Genomic DNA, 18524 nt, shown 5'->3' with positions numbered 1-18524 from the left:
AATCAGCATGGATGCCTGGTGAGGGGAGTTTGCATTTCCCTTCTGGTCCCGGTTGAGCACAGCAGCTGTCTTGTTTACAGGGATGGGTCCTGCAGTCGCAGATATATTCTAAAGAAGAACCCATTTACAGAAATGCTGATGGGAGTTTGTTAAATCAACTGAACAAATGAACTACCCTATTTCATGCTAGGATGTGAGGCTTACCTCACAGCTGATTTTGTTTACCTAATTTTTTAAAAGGTGTAAAATCAAAATTCTTTGAAGAAGGAAATTTGATTTACATAACAATTTTCCTTCCACTGTATAGTAAGTTCAGTTACTGTGCTACTGAAGGAGCGATCATGAGCCTTACATTCATTTGACACGAGTCTAAATGAAATTAAAGACTGGGAAACAAAAAGCTGCTGCTAATGAGAGTTAAAATATGGATACCATACTTATTTGAAAATAGGTCATCCCTGAATCCAAGTCCCACCCATAATTTCAAGAGCAAAATAGAAAAAGAAAAAAGATCCTGAATGCAAGTTTCATTCAACTCTTAATAAAAACACTAGTATTACATTAGTTTCAAGGGGCCTGTGTGAAATACAGTATGATTTTAAAATCACTAGAGGTTTTAGCAAAAGCATCAGCATAGTAATTAATAACAAAAAACAGGTCAGTACTGCTATTTACTAGAGTAGCAGTCTTTGTAGTTTAGCTTCCAAACTGGAAAAGGTGATCTCAAGTTCTTATTATTAGGGATGGGACGGCAGTTGTTGGTTTTCTATACAACTCCATGACTCAAAGTTATGACTTTAAACAAACCCAATACACCTGCTCCAGGCCTTCTACAGATGATTGTACCATCTCTGTGGTGGTGGCTGACAAAGTACGTGAACGGCACAACCCCAGAAGAAACAACACATACAAAATTTAAATAAAACCCTGAATCAAACTCTCCCGCTCCCCCTAAATTGATACTTTCATTGATGTCGCAACCTGGATTTAAAAAAAAAAAAAAACACTGTGTTATATATAAACAAATAAATACATAAATGAATGCTGATTGAGGTTAGAATTCAGTGTTGGGAATACATAAGACTCACTGGATTAACTACCAGTTTATTCAAATTCCCAATGGATTTTCATGAACACTATCAGCCTGTTCACTAGTGTAATTAAAAAAAAAATGGATTGATAGGCATACAAAAGCAGCATGGAATAAAAAAGCAGCTGCCCATACCTAATGCCTTTCCATAGCATTAATAAAAGTATCAGCTGTTCCGATATGGCTGTTCATCAGAAAATAAACCCCTTTTTTCTTCCTCCTATCAGGACTGCCAAGTTGTTTCATAAAAACGCTTGTGGAAAACTCCCAGCAGCTGCTGTCTAGTCCCTTAATCCTCATATTGCTTTACGCTATTCCCCCAGGCACAGCCTTTTCCTGGGGACTCCAGTCCTTTCTGACACTCTAGAGATCCTATCTGGCCTCTATTCTTTGACTCAGGCACCGGGCTCATTCAATAACCTGAGAAATTATTCACAAGCACACACATACACCAACTGGAGGCTGTGGGAAGCAGCAGACCCTTTTTTAAACACTTTACAAAGGCTCCTGCTACCCTTGTATTGCAAATTGGATAGTCTGGGAAGCAAATTAGAGATATATAGATTCAATCAAATAATACTGCACTGTTTTATGTCCCGTGTCTTTATTCTGTTTTAAATGCACTTTTGAACCACCTTCTAGTGGACACTATAGACTTGGGGCCTCAGAAAAGGTTGATTGAAAATGTATCATTTTTCCCACAACTTACTTTTAAAAGCCTTTGCCTGTGAGCAAAACTGACAGAAACCAACAGAGCCTGTGCAATAAATTGAGCTGGCGTTGTATACACTTTAACAGGCCACTCGTATAACAGGGTTTTTGTTTATTTATACAGGATGGATGCAAGCAAAGCTGATTTTAGTAACAAAGCCATATAGAGCCTACTCTAGTATAGGTAATAGCCAAATCAGCAGTCTTATATACAGAATGGTGGAAGAGAGCATGCCCAAGGTTATCCACCCCTGGATTATTGTAAATCTTTATTACTGAATCACTTAGTGTTTCTTTTTTTAATACAACCCCTTTCCCGCCTGGATTTATGAAAGGTCAATGACAGCCCTGTGCTGCGTCCAAATAACATTGTAACTTCGCTGACTGAGATCATTCTCCTACAGTGCATCCCCTGTCTTTGTTAATAAACTTGAAGCTTGAGTCCCACATTGCAGTCATGTAGTCTGTCATATCTCCCTCTGGGATCTCTCTCTCTCTCACCCAGCAGGGATGTTGTCACAGACTGTCTAGTCTAGTTCATGGAAGCTCTTATGACATACTGACATAATCCAGTCAAAGTGAAACAGAAGGAAAGTGGAACATCAACAATGTAAACAAATCTGTAAATTAGAGATTTAAAAATGTTCAAAATGACAATAAAAAGGCCTTGTTTAATGGTTTCTAATTGCAATAAAACCTTCCTGCCGTGGTCATCTATCAGATGTGATGCCCTCGAATCAGGGTTCGAGTCCTTAATTATCTTTTGACCAAGAAGGATTTAAAAGCTTCTTCAGAAGGAATTACAGTGTTGGCTTACATTTCTGTCTTTGTACCCCCTTAGCTTGACCTGACCTGAATATATTGTTAAGATCAAGGCATCACCAGCAGTACGTTAACAGGACAGATGCACAACAGGGTCAATAGTAAAACTAATTAGAACTTGAACCCGACTCAACACTTACTTCTGCCCTAAATGTAAGCCCATGTGCAAACAAGTGGAAAGACATTACCGGGAACTTGCACTCTGCAATGTAATATCACTCACTTTGTACACTTTAAATGTGTGGCTAGTTTTCTGTTTAGGCCTCTAACAATAAAAAATCATTATTACATTTTAACTGCAATATACACTATATATATATATATATATATATATATATATATATATATATATATATATATATATATATATATATATATATAGCGCCCTGCACTGAATTCACCTTACAGAATAGTTAGTAAACATGAGAAATAATGATGGAAACTGAAACAATAATAGAGAAGTATAGAGAACAAACGCTCTAGGATATTAAGCATTTAACATAATTGTAGCCAACTAAATGTTCCGCCATGCACTATTAATTTTATAGGTCTCAAATGTGCAGTTTTGAAAGAAACACATTATAGCAAACATGTATTTTCATTACAAAACTTGGTATCTGGTCCTACACTAGGTTGAAGAAAACTATTCACATGCTTTGACCTAGAAGACACTGATGATGTAAAATGACCCAGGAAGTACAAGTGCAAACAGATAACCCAAGAATAAAGCAAAAAACCAGAGAGCTTCTTCTAACCTAAACTAGTACCAAAAATTATGTTTGAGACCTGTGTAGCATCATGGCTAAGATTTATGAAATTATTTTGTTAGCTACAATTGCTTTAAGAAATGCCAGCACTGTCTCGCTGTTTAAACAAATACTGACCATTTCCAACCTGCTAAAAGTGTACAGTATCTTTCTGCTTGGTTTCTTCATACAACATCCTCCACAATGACGGCCCCTATCTGGGCTTCACAAGTCAAGAAAACCAATGCATCCAGTAGAAGGATTTCTGAAAGCCCCTTACCTCTTTCATCCTGTCCAGCTCGTTGTGCAGGGCCTGCTTGGATATCTCCACCTCAATGATCTTCTGTCGGAGGAGCTCATTTTCATCCTCTGCTTTGGTACGCTTCTCCTCCACACTCTCCAGCTCATGGTGCAACCTGACAGAGACGTCTTTGGCTACCTGATCACAGAAACACAAATGTATCATTAGGAAATATCCCATTTTGTTTCGGCCATGTCCGTGTTTTGGCCCTGCCCTCTAAGTTCATCCCAGTTGCTGTTCCACATGACTCCCAGCTAGGGTTCCCGTTGATGCTTTTTGGGCATCACCTTCCCCAGGATTGGAAGGAAAATATTCTTCCAAAAATGAACAATTACTCACCAACCATGATTAAAGAACTTACATTTGTTTATCCAAAATATGTTGTATATGTACTTCTTACAATGCTAGATGAGATCAATAAAATGCCAAATAAAAAATAACTATTAAAGAAAAAACTGTAATAAAAAAGGTAAAAATATAAGCAGTTTTAGATTAGCCAAACACAGATATAGTAAGTAAGAAAAAATCCAAACTGATAAACAATTCCAGTGTTTCTGGTAAAACCTGAACACCACAAATTACCTTCAAGTCCTGCTCCAAATTCCTGACAAGCTCTCCATCCACTAGGCCGGTCTGTGCCACTTTCAAGCTCTTTTGCTCAGCTTTCCTGAGGCGGTACTGCAGGATCCGGCAGTTCTTGTTGGCACGGTCCAGCTCCCGTCGGAGTTCCTGCAACTGGTAAACATCCTCCTCCAGGTAGCTGTCCCGCATCTCCTCCATTTCGGCTCGCAGCTCATCCACTTCATCCTGAACAACACAATTTATTCACTCATTGACACCACTCTAACAATGAGCACCAACTAAACTGAAAAAGGGCCTTTTGCACATATTGACAGCACAAGTGTTAGAACAACAGCAGTGTACTGCAGATACTTCAGCAATAATTCATGTGCTGTGCTGTAACACAGTTTTATTTCACATGTTTGAGATTGTCACGGTTACTGAGTGTAATTGTATGATTGCTTTTGTAATTTAAGTAAAGGAAAAAACAATGTAGCTGTAACAGGGACAAGGGAACATTACTTCTCGGGCACATGCGTGCACCTGCAGGAAAGCCAGACACTGCCAGCTGTATTTTGTTGACAGGGAATGATAGCTGGGGATTGGCCAGCTGTGGATATCTGAGTGGCAGGTGGGAGTGTCCCCGGGGAGAAACTCCCTATTAAAGGGAACCAGTAACATCCCCAGGGATGATGAGCCAGAGGATGATGGTTCTTATGGTGAAACCAGCATTGGGTTTTGAATACAAACAGTGAGTACTAACAGTGTGTAAACTGGGGGATTTTAGTTAGGGGATTTTAAATCTGGCAAACGTATACAGAGGGTGTGGCAGCATAGGTTCCTGCAGAGGGACCTCCTGTTTTAGTGGGAGCAGTGCTGGGATGTTTATACTGTAGTTATAGGCAACGTTTGGTTAGCTGTTTTTCCCCACAGTGTTTTATTTTGCATTTTTGTATTTTATGTTTACAATCCAGATCATGCACTCGCACCCGCGCGCTGTACCATTGCTGGTTCAGTCATGCGATTTTGTTCTGCCTTACCGTGCACTAGGCGTTACCATTGCTGGTAGTTTCTAGTGGCGCTACCTGTAACTAATATTACAAATCTGTATATATTGTAAATAAATCTTGGGTGCTTGTGTGGCATTGTAAAATCAATTCTTGCATCTCTCCTGTCAGTGGATACCCCCCTCTTTCACAGTAGCACACACGGTTTCCGAGAAAGACAACACCCTTTCCACTACCTATTGTGACAACACTGTGCTCAGGTAAACGATTTCATTTTGTGTCTGGTCTGGAGAGTTTTTCCTCAAATAATATTCATCCATTCTCAACAAGATCTACTGTAAAGTGTGTACTACAGCCAATACACCATTATACAGAAGCACAATTATTTTTGCCAACAAACCCAATTATTTGTAAACACCCTGCTTTTCTGTACATATGGTGTTTATCATATAACAGCTTGCTCCTGAACAGTTTGCTGCCTCTTTGTGAACTTCAACATATGTGTCCCTTAACAAAAGCTGACAAAAAACAAAAATGACTGAAAAAAACTAGGAAAGCCAATTGTCTTGTTTTTGGTTTTGTATAGCAACCCTGTCTTATTAAAGCAACTTTAATCTTCCTTGGGTATTTTATGCTTAAGGCTGTTTATAAATAATACATGATATAAAAGCCTTTCTACCAGTGTTAACATCAATGTCTCCAGCAGCATGAGTGTGAAAGGAAGACTGGCTATCAAGCCCAGCAGTAATCCCAGAGCCCTGTGAATTAAAGCAAACTGTATGTTGTCTCCAAAAACATAATAGCTTTGAAAAAACATCAAACACACTGAGGCGTGAACTCAGAGGAGATACAGAATGTCCTGTACTTTCCCATTTGACAGCCAGCACTGATGGGCTGCTGTGTGTTATTATCATTATCATTTTAGCTTTTGTCCTAATGTCGATATATCATTTCTTAAGATTATTTGAAAATAGTGAGTGTGGTTTGACCTTTACCGGTATATGTTTTTTTTTTTACAACATAAGAGCTTTATTTATTGATGTTACAATTTAATAATTGCCCATATCCAATTTTACAATAAATATTAATTTATCAAAATCAGCAGAAGTGGAAAAACGATGATGAACTGTATCATCACAATACGTCACAGTTTTGCCTGAATTGTCCTGTTATCTTCATTCACACCAACTGTTTGATTAGCTTCAGGCAGGAAAAAAAGTGCTTGAAATCAGAAAATGAATGCTTGAATCCTTGTATTATAGTAGTGAAGCTGACATGGAATAGATTTCCACGACTTGTCATTCTTATGCTAGACTGGCATTAATCCTTACTGCAAACTATTTGCATCATATCTAAACCAATTAATAAACCAGCCTGTAAATATAAACAACATAAATGCAGGACTTTCACCCTAACTCAAGATAGTTCAGTATATTGTGCTTGGTTGCACCAGCTTTACAACATGATGCAAAATGAAAGAGATAATACTCACTAGGACAGGTAAGATGGACATGTTATTGCTGGTCAACTTATTTCCAAACGCTTTATAACTAAATTACCAGTTTATTTTACACCAGCTATTAGGACAACAGCAGCTTAACAATCAGAAATAATTAACACAGCTTTTGAGTTATTTTTTTTAGAATATCAATACATGTGTAGCTCTGGGCATACACCGAAGTAAATGTCTTCCACGTTCAGTCAATAAAACCCATCAGTAAATAAAACTATGTTTTCCCAATTATGGTTCAGGTGCTTTATAATGGAAGTCGTTTGTAAGCCATTTCACTGCACCATTGGTTTTATTTAAGAATGTGTTTGTATGTTTTGTAACCTCTTAATAAAGTATTGCATAGCTACTCAGGATTGCACAGAATACACAATGTGAAAATATAAGAATTTTTGTCATTCTTTACTGGATTATGGAAGTTCATTCCAATTGAAAAGGTGTCTGCCACCCTGTTTTGCCTGCTGTTGTTATTAAAGGTATCTCCATAATATCCCTTTTTTACTACCTACAACAAGTATTGATTGGGACAACTGATTTGTAATACTTTTTGAGGGTAGTATATGTCATGGACCCCAAACTTGAAATCTGCCTCCTAAGCAGCCATAATATCTTCATTTAGGCACATCATTCAATGAATGAATGCAAGATTACACTAATCCGTATTCCATGTCTTCAATGACATTTGGAAACTTACATTAGGAATTACAGGGATTCATTTGAATTAATTATCATACTATTTGGTAATTCCTTCTGTGGAGGGTTTTATTGATTAATTACAAACTTGGAAATAAATGTTAGTAACATAGCTGCCGTTAACAGTATGGGATTTTGAATGTGAATTGAAATTCCAAGTTTAGTTACCCTATCAATGACCTACTTTATACTATAGACTTGCACTGTCTTGGTTTCACATTTTCGTGTCGTAATTCAACTCTCATAAAAGGCTGTAATATTTATTTAATTTAATGACATATGGGGTGTGATATTACCAGACTCACGGTTTATGGTCACAGCTAGCCAATAATTCATGTTAATTTGCTGATCCTACTGACCCCCTCTGCTGTTCTAGAAAAAAAAAAAAATCTCTTAAACAGCAGGAGCCATTTTCCGTAAATGTAATTAGATATCAACAACATAAACCTTATTACAGTCTAAGTTTGAAACAGATGCAATATGTATATTTTTGCTATGAAGAAAACACTCTTCTAGTAAGAATCAACTAAACTGAAAAGGGTATTTTCCTGACTGCATTGTGTTGCTGTTTGTCTTCTATAAACTCCCCTGGGTTTCAAACGTACATGGTATGTACTTCAGTGTTTTTATATCCTGAACTAAATTACTGTAGTTTCCTACTGATCCATAGAAAGGTTTGCCACAGTAAATGTGCACTATAATTTTGCAGTTTTCTCTATGATTATACGATGCATTTACAATAGTTTCTCATGGTTTCCCATTTGTTTAATATAGTACCTCAATACCTCACTTGTGTTTTACAATGCTTAGGCATTTACCAGGGTCTACCATGTTTTTTTTTATTATTATTACCATGTTTTCACTAGGCTTTATTAGACCGGGGCCTGTCACTTTCATTTAAAAGGTCCAGTTTGGAGTATGTTTATATTATGGTGACCCCCCCCCCCCCCCCCCCCATAGCGACGGGTAGAACTTTTTACATGAACTCAGGATATGAAAACATTCTAAATGCAAGCCATAGATACACTAATGCATCCTGGGACCTGGGACATTATTAGGTACTAGGAAGCAGCAAAAAAAAAAAAAAAACAAACAAAGATAACCAAACGAAATTCAACACAAAAATGGGGGGCAGTGATCTTTGCCGGTGCTAATGAAGTAATTACAACTTTGTCACTTCTTTAAAGATACCATGTGAAGTCAAATGTTTTAAGTAAAATGATTCTGTGGTAAATACTTGAACAAATGTTAAAATTAAACTTGAGTTAGTTTAAAACATGAGAATGTTGACAATGTTGGCCTAGTCCAACAGGAAGCAGTGCTCTTTTCTACTGCAAGCCCTGCAGGTTAAGACAAATCTATGGAAGAATAATGAAGCTGAAATGCAGTCAGAAATGTAACTAGCTTGACAGTCAGCTGCTCACAGTTCCATTTACAGAATCTATAAAAAAAACAGTAGCAGTAAGCTATTGTGCGTCACATTATACAAATAATGAAGATCACTTGCCTTTCAGGCAATGTAAATAGCTGAGACACAGCTGGCTAGCAGGACGTACAGCTATTGTATTCTTAACTATATTGGATAGCAGTGGACCGTTTTCATGTCTCCAGGGACCTGGTCATTCTAACAACTGTCACTGTGTGTAAAGATAATGTCATCCTATGAAACCACTGACACTGATTTTTTTTTTTGGTTTTCAAAACTGGAAAAATAAATGCATTATTCCCAACATATTTATGTGCATTATTTTTTGTTTCTACTGTATTTATTAATACTTCTTTTACAAAGAAAAACCAACTACCAAATCTTGTGTTTCTTAGGGAAGCCTGAAGCATAACTCATTTAAAATAGGGTATCGTGCTGTGGTAGCACTGAGGGGATACTGTTAAACATCAACCATTCTTTTTTTTTTTTTTTTAATGAAAAATGTTAAATATTGAGAGAAGTTTGAAATTCCAATTTACAAGCCCAATTATTTAATTATGCAACTGTGCATTTGCTTATCTCATACCATCTTTTCACTTACAAAATATGCTATTAGACAACAATTGAGTTGCCATATGTATATAGGATCAATGACGAAAAGTGTGTACTGAATTTAAGTTTTACTTAGGGCACATTAAGAAAGAAAGTATGCCTTTGTTGAGCATTCAGATGAATGGACAACAGCCAGCACTGTCTTATACTACTACTGCCCTTGGTGTATTCAAAACATTGCAGCTCTCTTCCTGTGCTACGTTCCCTAGGGAATGGCACAGTCAGGTTTGAAATGCCACCTGGAGTCTAGTTTACAGGATGCCATGTGTGAAATCAAATTAATGAACATTGCATAAAAGAAACACAATTTACATTGTGTTTTAGCCACATTGTACGCGCGTATAACACACACGAGGCAGTGTTGCAAAAAAAAAAAAAGAGGTTAGCTCCAGACAGTAGTGAAACACTTCTGGCTTGTAAATACAATGAGCGCATCTTCACTGTTGTTTACTTGGGCTCGGTGTCATATTCATACAGTACATTCATTTTTACAAACACGTGAAATAATTGTTTGAATCAGGGGCTACACCACCTGGAACAGAACCGGATCAAACGTTTTATCAAGGACAGATATTTTATATTTTCATTTAAGGTACACAAGCAAAAGAGGGGTTAAATATATTGCAGTGTGGTATTCTATACAGCACCTGTGATACGCGTGTTGTGCAGCAATGAGGCAGAGCACAAAACAACTGCAATCGCTGCGATGTGAAGACACATTATTATTTATTTCTTAGCAGACACAGACACACATACGTTGTACACACACATCCACTAAGCGTCCTTATCTTCATTGAAAAAATGATCCCACTGCGGATATCTAAAGCGATCAGTAATGCTGTTACCAGCCATCACTATGAGTGGTAACAATGTAGCCTGTTGCTACACACCCGTGGAGAGGACTGGCGATTATTAAAATGAATACAATGTAATCTATCCTCACTTTAAAAATAAAACATGCGTTTTTAAAGTAAATGCAAATTGATATTTGATTCATGAAACGGCCGGTAAACGGCATTATCTAGCCTGCTTGGGGGAGGGGGGGTACAATTGACATTTGATAACTTAAAAGCAACAGTATTCGTCTACCTGCACGGTCTGATGAGCAATAGTTATTTTAATTGTATCTGCTTCAAAACTATACCGCCATGCACACAAACTACCAACTCATTACAGGAGCCAATAACTCATGGACGTTATTACCTTGAGATAGTCGTTTTCTGAACGAAGGTCCTCGATTTCCATTTGTAAATCTTCTATCAACTCCCTGCTTCCCCCCAACATATAGTCTGTTGGGGTACTTGGTTTGCTGACTCTCAGCTCCACTTTACTGACACCACATTTGCCCGAAAGATGCTCTTTCTGGTCGCCGCTGCATTGTCCTTGGACTGGTCCAGCCAACAATCCCATTTCTTTTACTGGGGCTAGAAACGTTAAATTCGTCGGCGTTTCAACTATATGGAGTAGATTTTGGCAGCCTCCTGGGGCTTCTGTGGTCGAAGCTCCGGGAGGCTGATCCTCTCCTGCCGCTTGGTCCCGATCGCTGGAGCTGGTGCCGGACTCAGCATCACTGCTGGCCGCCTGGGCTTGCCTCTGCTCATCGGATAGGGGCTCAGAAGGACAATCGGATAAATCAGAGCTGCTATCCGTATGGCTGCTTCTTCCCAGACCGGCTCCTGGCTGGGCGCTGGCCCCGGTACACTGACCATGGGACCCTTGCGTGGACTCTACCAGAGTACATCTTTTCCCCTTTGTCCCTTTAATACTGTGATCGATCTGCCTAGTATTGGCGACTTTATGTTCTGTCGTGCCGTGTTGGGTGACTTTAGTTGCCTTTTTGGTTGCTACAGACTTTGTGGTACTTTTAACAGATGATGGCTTCTCCTTTACACTCGGGATGCTGCGCCTGGACAGACGGCTTTGGGTGGCCAAGATCCCCGCTGACTGTTGCTGCTGTTTACTTGAAAGGTTTGGAGATTTAGGAGGAACAGGTGGGGGTTTGGCCGACGATCGGGAAAGCAAATCCTTCATAAAGGGCCTGGCAGGCGACGGTGCTCGGTTCAGTCTCTTTTTCTCAACAAGCTGGCGGTTCTGAAGCTTGATTTCGTTATTGGTTCCATTTAAAGTCTCCATCATCCAGATACACGGGAAAGGGATGGTGATGGAAGAAATTACCAATCCTCAGCCCCCACAAATAACCCTTGCAAATCACACCAGCAACAGCATCCAGTATTTCAGTTTTCCTTTTCATCACTTCGGCTTGGTGCCCACCATGCTTCACATTCACATCCAAGTAGTGGGCTATTTTAATAATTAGTCATATAAATCTTTTCTGTTTTCCTTCTTGAACCAGATAAAAATGCTGCAATAATTCTCAATCGATTTGATGCGAGTCGCACCTGCAGTTGCATATATGTGTTTTGCACAGTCAGCCTAATTAAATTGCCAGTCGGGATTCCTGTTCTAATTTCCTCCCATATCTACAATCCTTTTCATCCTCTCTCACCCCTAGACTCAGATCCAGGCTTTCTCCCCTTCTACTTCGATCTGACATTAAAAATCTGCAAACGCTGCGGTCCCTGACTGACGCTAGTGCCGTCCCTCGAGCGCATGCGCTTCCTATCCACACACGCACACCCCTGCCCCCTTATCCACTCTAGTCCTGTCATTTAGCAGGCTGCAAAGGAAGAGTGAGCAGGATGTGTCCTCAGAGGCAGTCAGTTTGTGACAAGTGTGTCATAAGGTTAGGGCTGAAGTGTTCTGGTTTTATTTTTGTTCACATGACGTCACTAAATTATTTTGAGTCGATTCTTGCATAATTAAACTCAGAAAACACTGTTAATTACAGAACAATGTCACTTGTGTTTACCTTCCTATATTGACTGAGCCTGTTTCTATTTTGCTTATTTTTTATTTCAAACAGACGCGACAAATTACGTAAATTGCTCGTCGCTGATCCTAATTGCATTTCATTCTAGTTTATCTTTGTGCTTTTGTTATTTTCACTAGTTTAACAGAGTTGTCCCGACATATTTTCTTTTTTAGCATAAATACCCATTACCGCGTACACTTATTGCAAGTCCATCATTTAAAATCCTCTTGATTTGTAGCAATGAAAAACATAATCTTAAACCCAGTCTTTAATTAGTTGTCTTCTCTTTATTAGGATACACATCTTAACAACTACTAATTAACATTTAAAGGGAGGTAGAGATTTTGAAAATAAAAACCGAAAAGTTCAAACCCTAGGCTACATAATATGCACTCCAAAAACAAAATGCACCTCGAGTTTTTTCTGTCTTGCTCCACATGTGTTAATTGAAACGTTAAATAATAAACTGAAGTCGTTTATTTGTTTGAATGTAAAAAATGACAATGGGACAGCATCTAACCTGCCAATTTCAAGAGCTCGAGTAGATCACCATGGTTATAATTATAGCTGTTTTTTCAAATTACCTTGATGTTAAACTGAATGTGCCAACTTGTAGCTTATGTGAAACAAAGGTAAGTTGCATAACAAATGCCCACTACTACTCTATTATCAAAAATACAGTAAATACAGAATCACCGCCACGAAATACTTTCAATTTGTACTTTCTCATTATTGGAAAACCCACACAGAATGAATGGATGAAAAAAATAATTCATGGTATTCTCATGTATTACCTGTCCCCGTGCACGCCCTGCCTACAACAGAGAGACGGAGTTTACATTTCTATCGCCTGTCTCCCATGAGATGTCGAAATCCCTTCATTTGTAATCGTTCGGAATGGTACATAACACATTTCCAACCCTTGAGATAAAAGAAAATATATACAGTACATTAACATTGGCGAAGCCATTAGTTTCCCATGTTTTTAACAACCCTTAACAAAATATAATTATTAGGTAATTATTAAAGAAGACAAACTTTTGATGGACAGTAGATATTGTAATTTTGTGATTATAAGCTACAGCGTTTTCTTACTTGGCTTTTCACCTCAGTGAGTGTTGAAAGTAATGGAAGAAAATCCTTCAAAAAATAGAAACCACATAGCCTATTAACGTCTCCATTAGTGGACATTTCAGTAACATCCGGATCCTCTATAGAGGGGATTGCCTGTAAATTATGCAACTGTTAAAAACATGTTTAATATACTTTAACCCATACAGACGCACTTAAAGCTGCAGTTTCAACACTTTTCAATATCAATGATTAAATATGATTTCTAGTTAACTATTAAGATTTTTACCCTTTCATACTCTTCCCTTTTATACACTCAAAAGTTACATCTAAAAAAAGGTCTATTTAATGAATGATGAAATATTACCTATCTGTTGGTATCTGACTCAGTTCAGACAGTAATGCTGTTGTCCCACAATATGGAAAAATGAGTGGGTGGGGGGGGGGGGGGTGAGGGTTAGGTCGGCCAGGGTGTCCTCGGCTCACCACGCACCAGCGACCCCTGTAGTCTGGTCGGTCGCCTGCGGGCTTGCCTGCAAGCTGCCCGAGAGCTGCGTTGTCCTCCGACGTTGTAGCTCTTGGCTGCATGGTGAGTCCGCAGTGTGAAAAAAGCGGTCGGCTGACGGCACACGCTTCGGAGGTCTGCGTGTGTTCCTCTTCGCCCTCCCGAGTCAGCGCAGGGGTGGAAGCGGTGAGCTGAGCCTAAAAATAATTGGCCATTTCCAAATTGGGGAGAAAATAATAAAAATAATTGGCAACGACTAAATTAAAAAAAGAAAAAAAAAGAAAAAAGAAAACAATATTTCAAATGGAAAAGTCCAATTCACTCTTCTTATTCCCTGCAGGGACATTGGAGGTATGTCACACTTTACATTTTTCCATAAGTCTGGAAAACCAGTTATCCTATTGTGTTGAAACTTGGCATGATTATTACTTAAAATAAGTTACTGGGTGCATTAGATACTGGGAACATACAGTAGGCCTATAGGGATGTCTGTCATCTTTACATTTGTCTATCTGTATGTCACACTTACATGTTGCATATATCTGGAAAGTTAACAGATTGTATTAATATATGGCGATGTCTCTGTCAGTACACTGTTTGTCACATGTATATTTTTACATGTATCTTAAGAACACAATAACGTATTCAATTTACTGTCTATTGTTTATTTTAATACACTTTACTGTGACAATAACACCCATTTACCTAATGACATCTAGGTCTTAAATACCACTTAAATACCAATTTTCATTAAACTTTTCTTATTCCGTACTATTCTGTACATATTGTTGATACTTGTCATGGTCATCAACTTTTTCATCATACTCTTTCAACCGCTCTCATTTCAAAATGTACAGCCGAGCCTGGGAGATACGTTTCTGATATACTCTCCCGCCTGATATACTCTCCCGCCTAGACTACTGCAACTCCCTCCTGGCTGGCCTCCCTGCGTCTGCCACCCGTCCGCTCCAGCTCATCCAGAACTCTGCTGCCCGCCTAGTGTTCTCTCTGCCTCGCTTCGCCCACGCTACTCCACTACTCCGCTCGCTCCACTGGCTCCCGATCACCGCTCGCATCCAGTTCAAGACTCTTGTACTAGCCTACAGATGCCTTGACCAGTCTGCACCCAGCTACCTCCAGACCCTCATCTCTCCCTACACCCCCACTCGACCTCTCCGCTCCGCCTGCACTAGAAGACTAGCTCTACCACCGCTACGCTCCCCTGCCTCCAAAGCCCGCTCCTTCTCCACCCTTGCTCCGCAGTGGTGGAATGACCTTCCTACAGATGTCCGGACTGCCCAGTCCCTGACCACATTCCGGCGCCTCCTTAAGACTCACCTCTTCAAAGAGCACCTGTAGAACTCCTCTGTTTGTATCCTGGGACACTATCACCCTTCATGTAAATGTGCTTTATTTTGCTCTTATCAGCCCCTATTTTACTGCATTTAATCCTGTACTTCAGAATACTGTAATCTGCCAAGTTTTTAACCTGTAGTACTTTGTATTTAATCACATCCTGATGTAACTATCCCTATTTAAACATATCCTGATGTAACTATCACTATTACCTGCTGTATTATTGAATTGTGGTTTGTCAAACTTGTACTTTACTTGAACTAAAGTTATTGTATTTCTTGCTCTTATTGTATTACTTGTATTGTAACGCTTGAAATGTTTTTGCTTACGATTGTAAGTCGCCCTGGATAAGGGCGTCTGCTAAGAAATAAATAATAATAATAATAATAATATACTTGCTCATAAAAGCAGTACTTGGATAGATCCTCTAAACTCGTACAAAGGCCTTCTGATTTTCGGTTTTAACTGATAAAAACCGATATCCTGCTACAAAAAAAAAACCATTGGAAAAACTGGAAATGGTTAATCAATTCTTTTTGACTTCACCCCTTTCCCATTAAAAAAAAAAAAAAAACTACTACAAATCAAAAAATACATTTCCCAGCGCCGATGGGCAATGTCCCTCCTTCCTGACTTGCATCTATCATTGATTCGTTCTGAACGCTTTAAACCCGCCCCAACTACTGAGTGACAGCACATTCCTACATTTCTATTGGAGACTCCGCTTGCGAGATTTAAAACGAGATTACAATCAGGATGGAGGGTTGTTAGCAGGATTTAAATCTGTATTACAGTTACGGACGATTTAAAACAGAATTGCAAAATGTAAAAAAATTCCAACACACAAAAACCCCAGAAGAATGTGCTTGTGACCATAACGGTTTTGTTGTAGAAGACAGCAAAGGAAAGAAGGTACGATTTAAGTGTACAAGTACTGTCAAGTTACTACTATACATATTTTGACCAAAAAAAAAAAAAGAATTGCATTTTGGAAAGTAACCAAAAACACTAATTTCATACAGTATATCAAAAACGAAAGACCCGAAAAAAAAGCGATTTACATAAAATTCGAAAATAGCCAAAAATACGCACCGAAAAATAAAATGAATAAACACCGAAAAACAGAAGCCCTACTCGTACAGTAGTTTTATACCATGCACAAGACTGTAGCGCCATCTAGTGCCATTTTACTTACAAATGACAGAATTTAAAAATTTAGTAGCACTTCTCACACAAAAAAATGTACATCTACAGTATAACAATACAAACAGAACCTTCCATTCTACTTTAAGCCTATTGTAATATATAATATATAATATATATATATATATATATATATATATATATATATATATATATATATATATATAGCTACTAACCACTTTGATTCTTCAATCTGATTTACAGAGTACAGACTTCATTTTTAAAGTAGCTTTTTAAAATAATCTTGTTTACTTAAACACCACGCTATATAATTGATGGGGTGGTTTTAAAGTATACTGAGCATCAAAAGAAACTTATCACTTATATTTGGATAAAATTCACTAAATGTGTTTAAAGCAGGTGCAGTGACTTTTTATTGTGCTGATTAACAATTGACATCATGAAGATGCTGCAAAATGATCTGTCGATCTTGGACAGGTGTTGTGACTCTCGGTCTCCCAGTTCATGGCCTGTCATTGACAGAGTGTGTCTGGTTATACCGTCTTGGTTTTGAAATTGCTGGCTGTGAGCACCCAAGACAGCAAGCCACAGTACGCTGCCCTAGTTCAGCCTCCAACATGCCCTTTGCACGAAGGTGCTGCTCTCTTGACAGACATGGCATATTGGGTTTTTTTTTTCTGTGTTTTTCTTTATTGATTTAATTCAAGCTTGCAATTCAACAGCTGACATCACTCCATATCCAGTGTCCAATCAACTGTCTAACTAATTAGGTGATTAAGTGCATATGCTTCAGTCATAGTCACTCAAGCGTGTCATGGTCAAAGATGAATGATCGAGTAATTAAAAAGAAACCAAAAACATTTCATCAATGTCCATCATTTATATACCTTATTTAAAAAAAATTAAAAAAAAGTTACAATAGTGATACGTTTCTTTTGATGCTCGGTATATAAATTAGAATCCTACAGATATTAGTGGAAATCACAAAACCACCACGCATCATCGCTAGGACAGAACGAAATTGATTAAATCACAGGGCACCTGCTACAACTGTGTCACTGCCACTCCATTTTCATGAGAACTACATTAATTGCAATAAAAAGACAAGGGTCTGTAAGATGGACATTTTGCCTTCACGTGACATTTACAAATGTACTAACTTCTATACAAGTTGTTTCACCTTTAATGGAACTACTAGAAGGTATTTTTGGAGAAATATATTGTTTGCATATGTATCAAATCCCATGTGGGCCTATATACACAATTTTGCTCAGTTACATTTTTTGCATCCATTTTTTATGTGCTTGCCATCAATATCATCTTGTAACATCGTATGTCATAATGATAAACAGCATACTGAAGTTGTGTAAAGACACTTGCATAAAAATGTAGGAAACATGGCCATTTAGCCCAAAAGCAAAGTCACTATGGCATGTAATGTGTAGAGAATAAAACTTCACCTTTTTTTGTTTTGTTTGTTAAATATATGTTAAAATAAGCTTTAAGTAACAAACGGTACCTTCTTGAGCAGACAACATCCACTATACCAGGCAGTTTGCTAACTGCAAACCAAGAAATCCTGAAAAACCTGCTGCTGGTCGATACAGCTGTGGACTGCGCTTCACAATCATCAGAGATATATCAGGCAAGATAGATCAATAGAATAAATAAGTAAGTTTAACCTGCCATATTGATGTTTCAGTAAGTAATTTAAATATACATTTGTTCTCATGGTATCTGGAACCAATACCATGGCTATGATTTAGAGGTAAAGTTGAAATCTATTAGCTAGGAATGCTTTAAATTGCCTGACTGTTATCCATTTCAGATACATTACTTCTGCTAGCATAAAAATACTGTGTTATCCATTTCAGATACATTACTTCTGCTAGCATAAAAATACTGGAGATATTTTACGTGTAATGAGCGCCTTAAAATACAAGATATCTTCCACTGTAGTGTGTAAAATAAGATTTTACATACAAACATGTAGGAGTTTAAAAAAGTATAATAGTCAACCTTTACATTTGTTTTGATACCTAACCAAACATTTTAACATGACACACAAATAACCAAA

General features: G+C 38.2%; 1 protein-coding gene across 3 annotated transcripts in view; it reads right to left on the bottom strand.

The window, feature by feature from the left end:
• The window catches only part of LOC117394964 (microtubule cross-linking factor 1-like), a 77628-nt gene extending 65369 nt beyond the window's left edge, over positions 1-12259 (bottom strand). For 2 of the 3 annotated variants that reach the window (XM_059015635.1, XM_059015636.1), the window contains exons 1-3: positions 10683-12257; positions 4253-4477; positions 3650-3808 (exon numbers count right to left, since the gene is read on the bottom strand). In XM_059015635.1, the coding sequence (XP_058871618.1) occupies positions 3650-3808; positions 4253-4477; positions 10683-11615 (1317 nt within the window). In that variant the 5' untranslated portion in view covers positions 11616-12257. Of the gene's footprint in view, positions 1-3649; positions 3809-4252; positions 4478-10682 lie in introns of all 3 variants that reach the window. The other variant, XM_059015637.1, reaches the window with a different exon arrangement.
• Positions 12260-18524: the final 6265 nt, after the last annotated feature.

Source organism: Acipenser ruthenus, chromosome 3 (genome assembly GCF_902713425.1).
Source record: "Acipenser ruthenus chromosome 3, fAciRut3.2 maternal haplotype, whole genome shotgun sequence".
Taxonomy (NCBI): domain Eukaryota; kingdom Metazoa; phylum Chordata; class Actinopteri; order Acipenseriformes; family Acipenseridae; genus Acipenser; species Acipenser ruthenus.
Note: the sequence above shows the minus strand (reverse complement) of the source record. Positions and strands in the feature narration are given on the sequence as shown.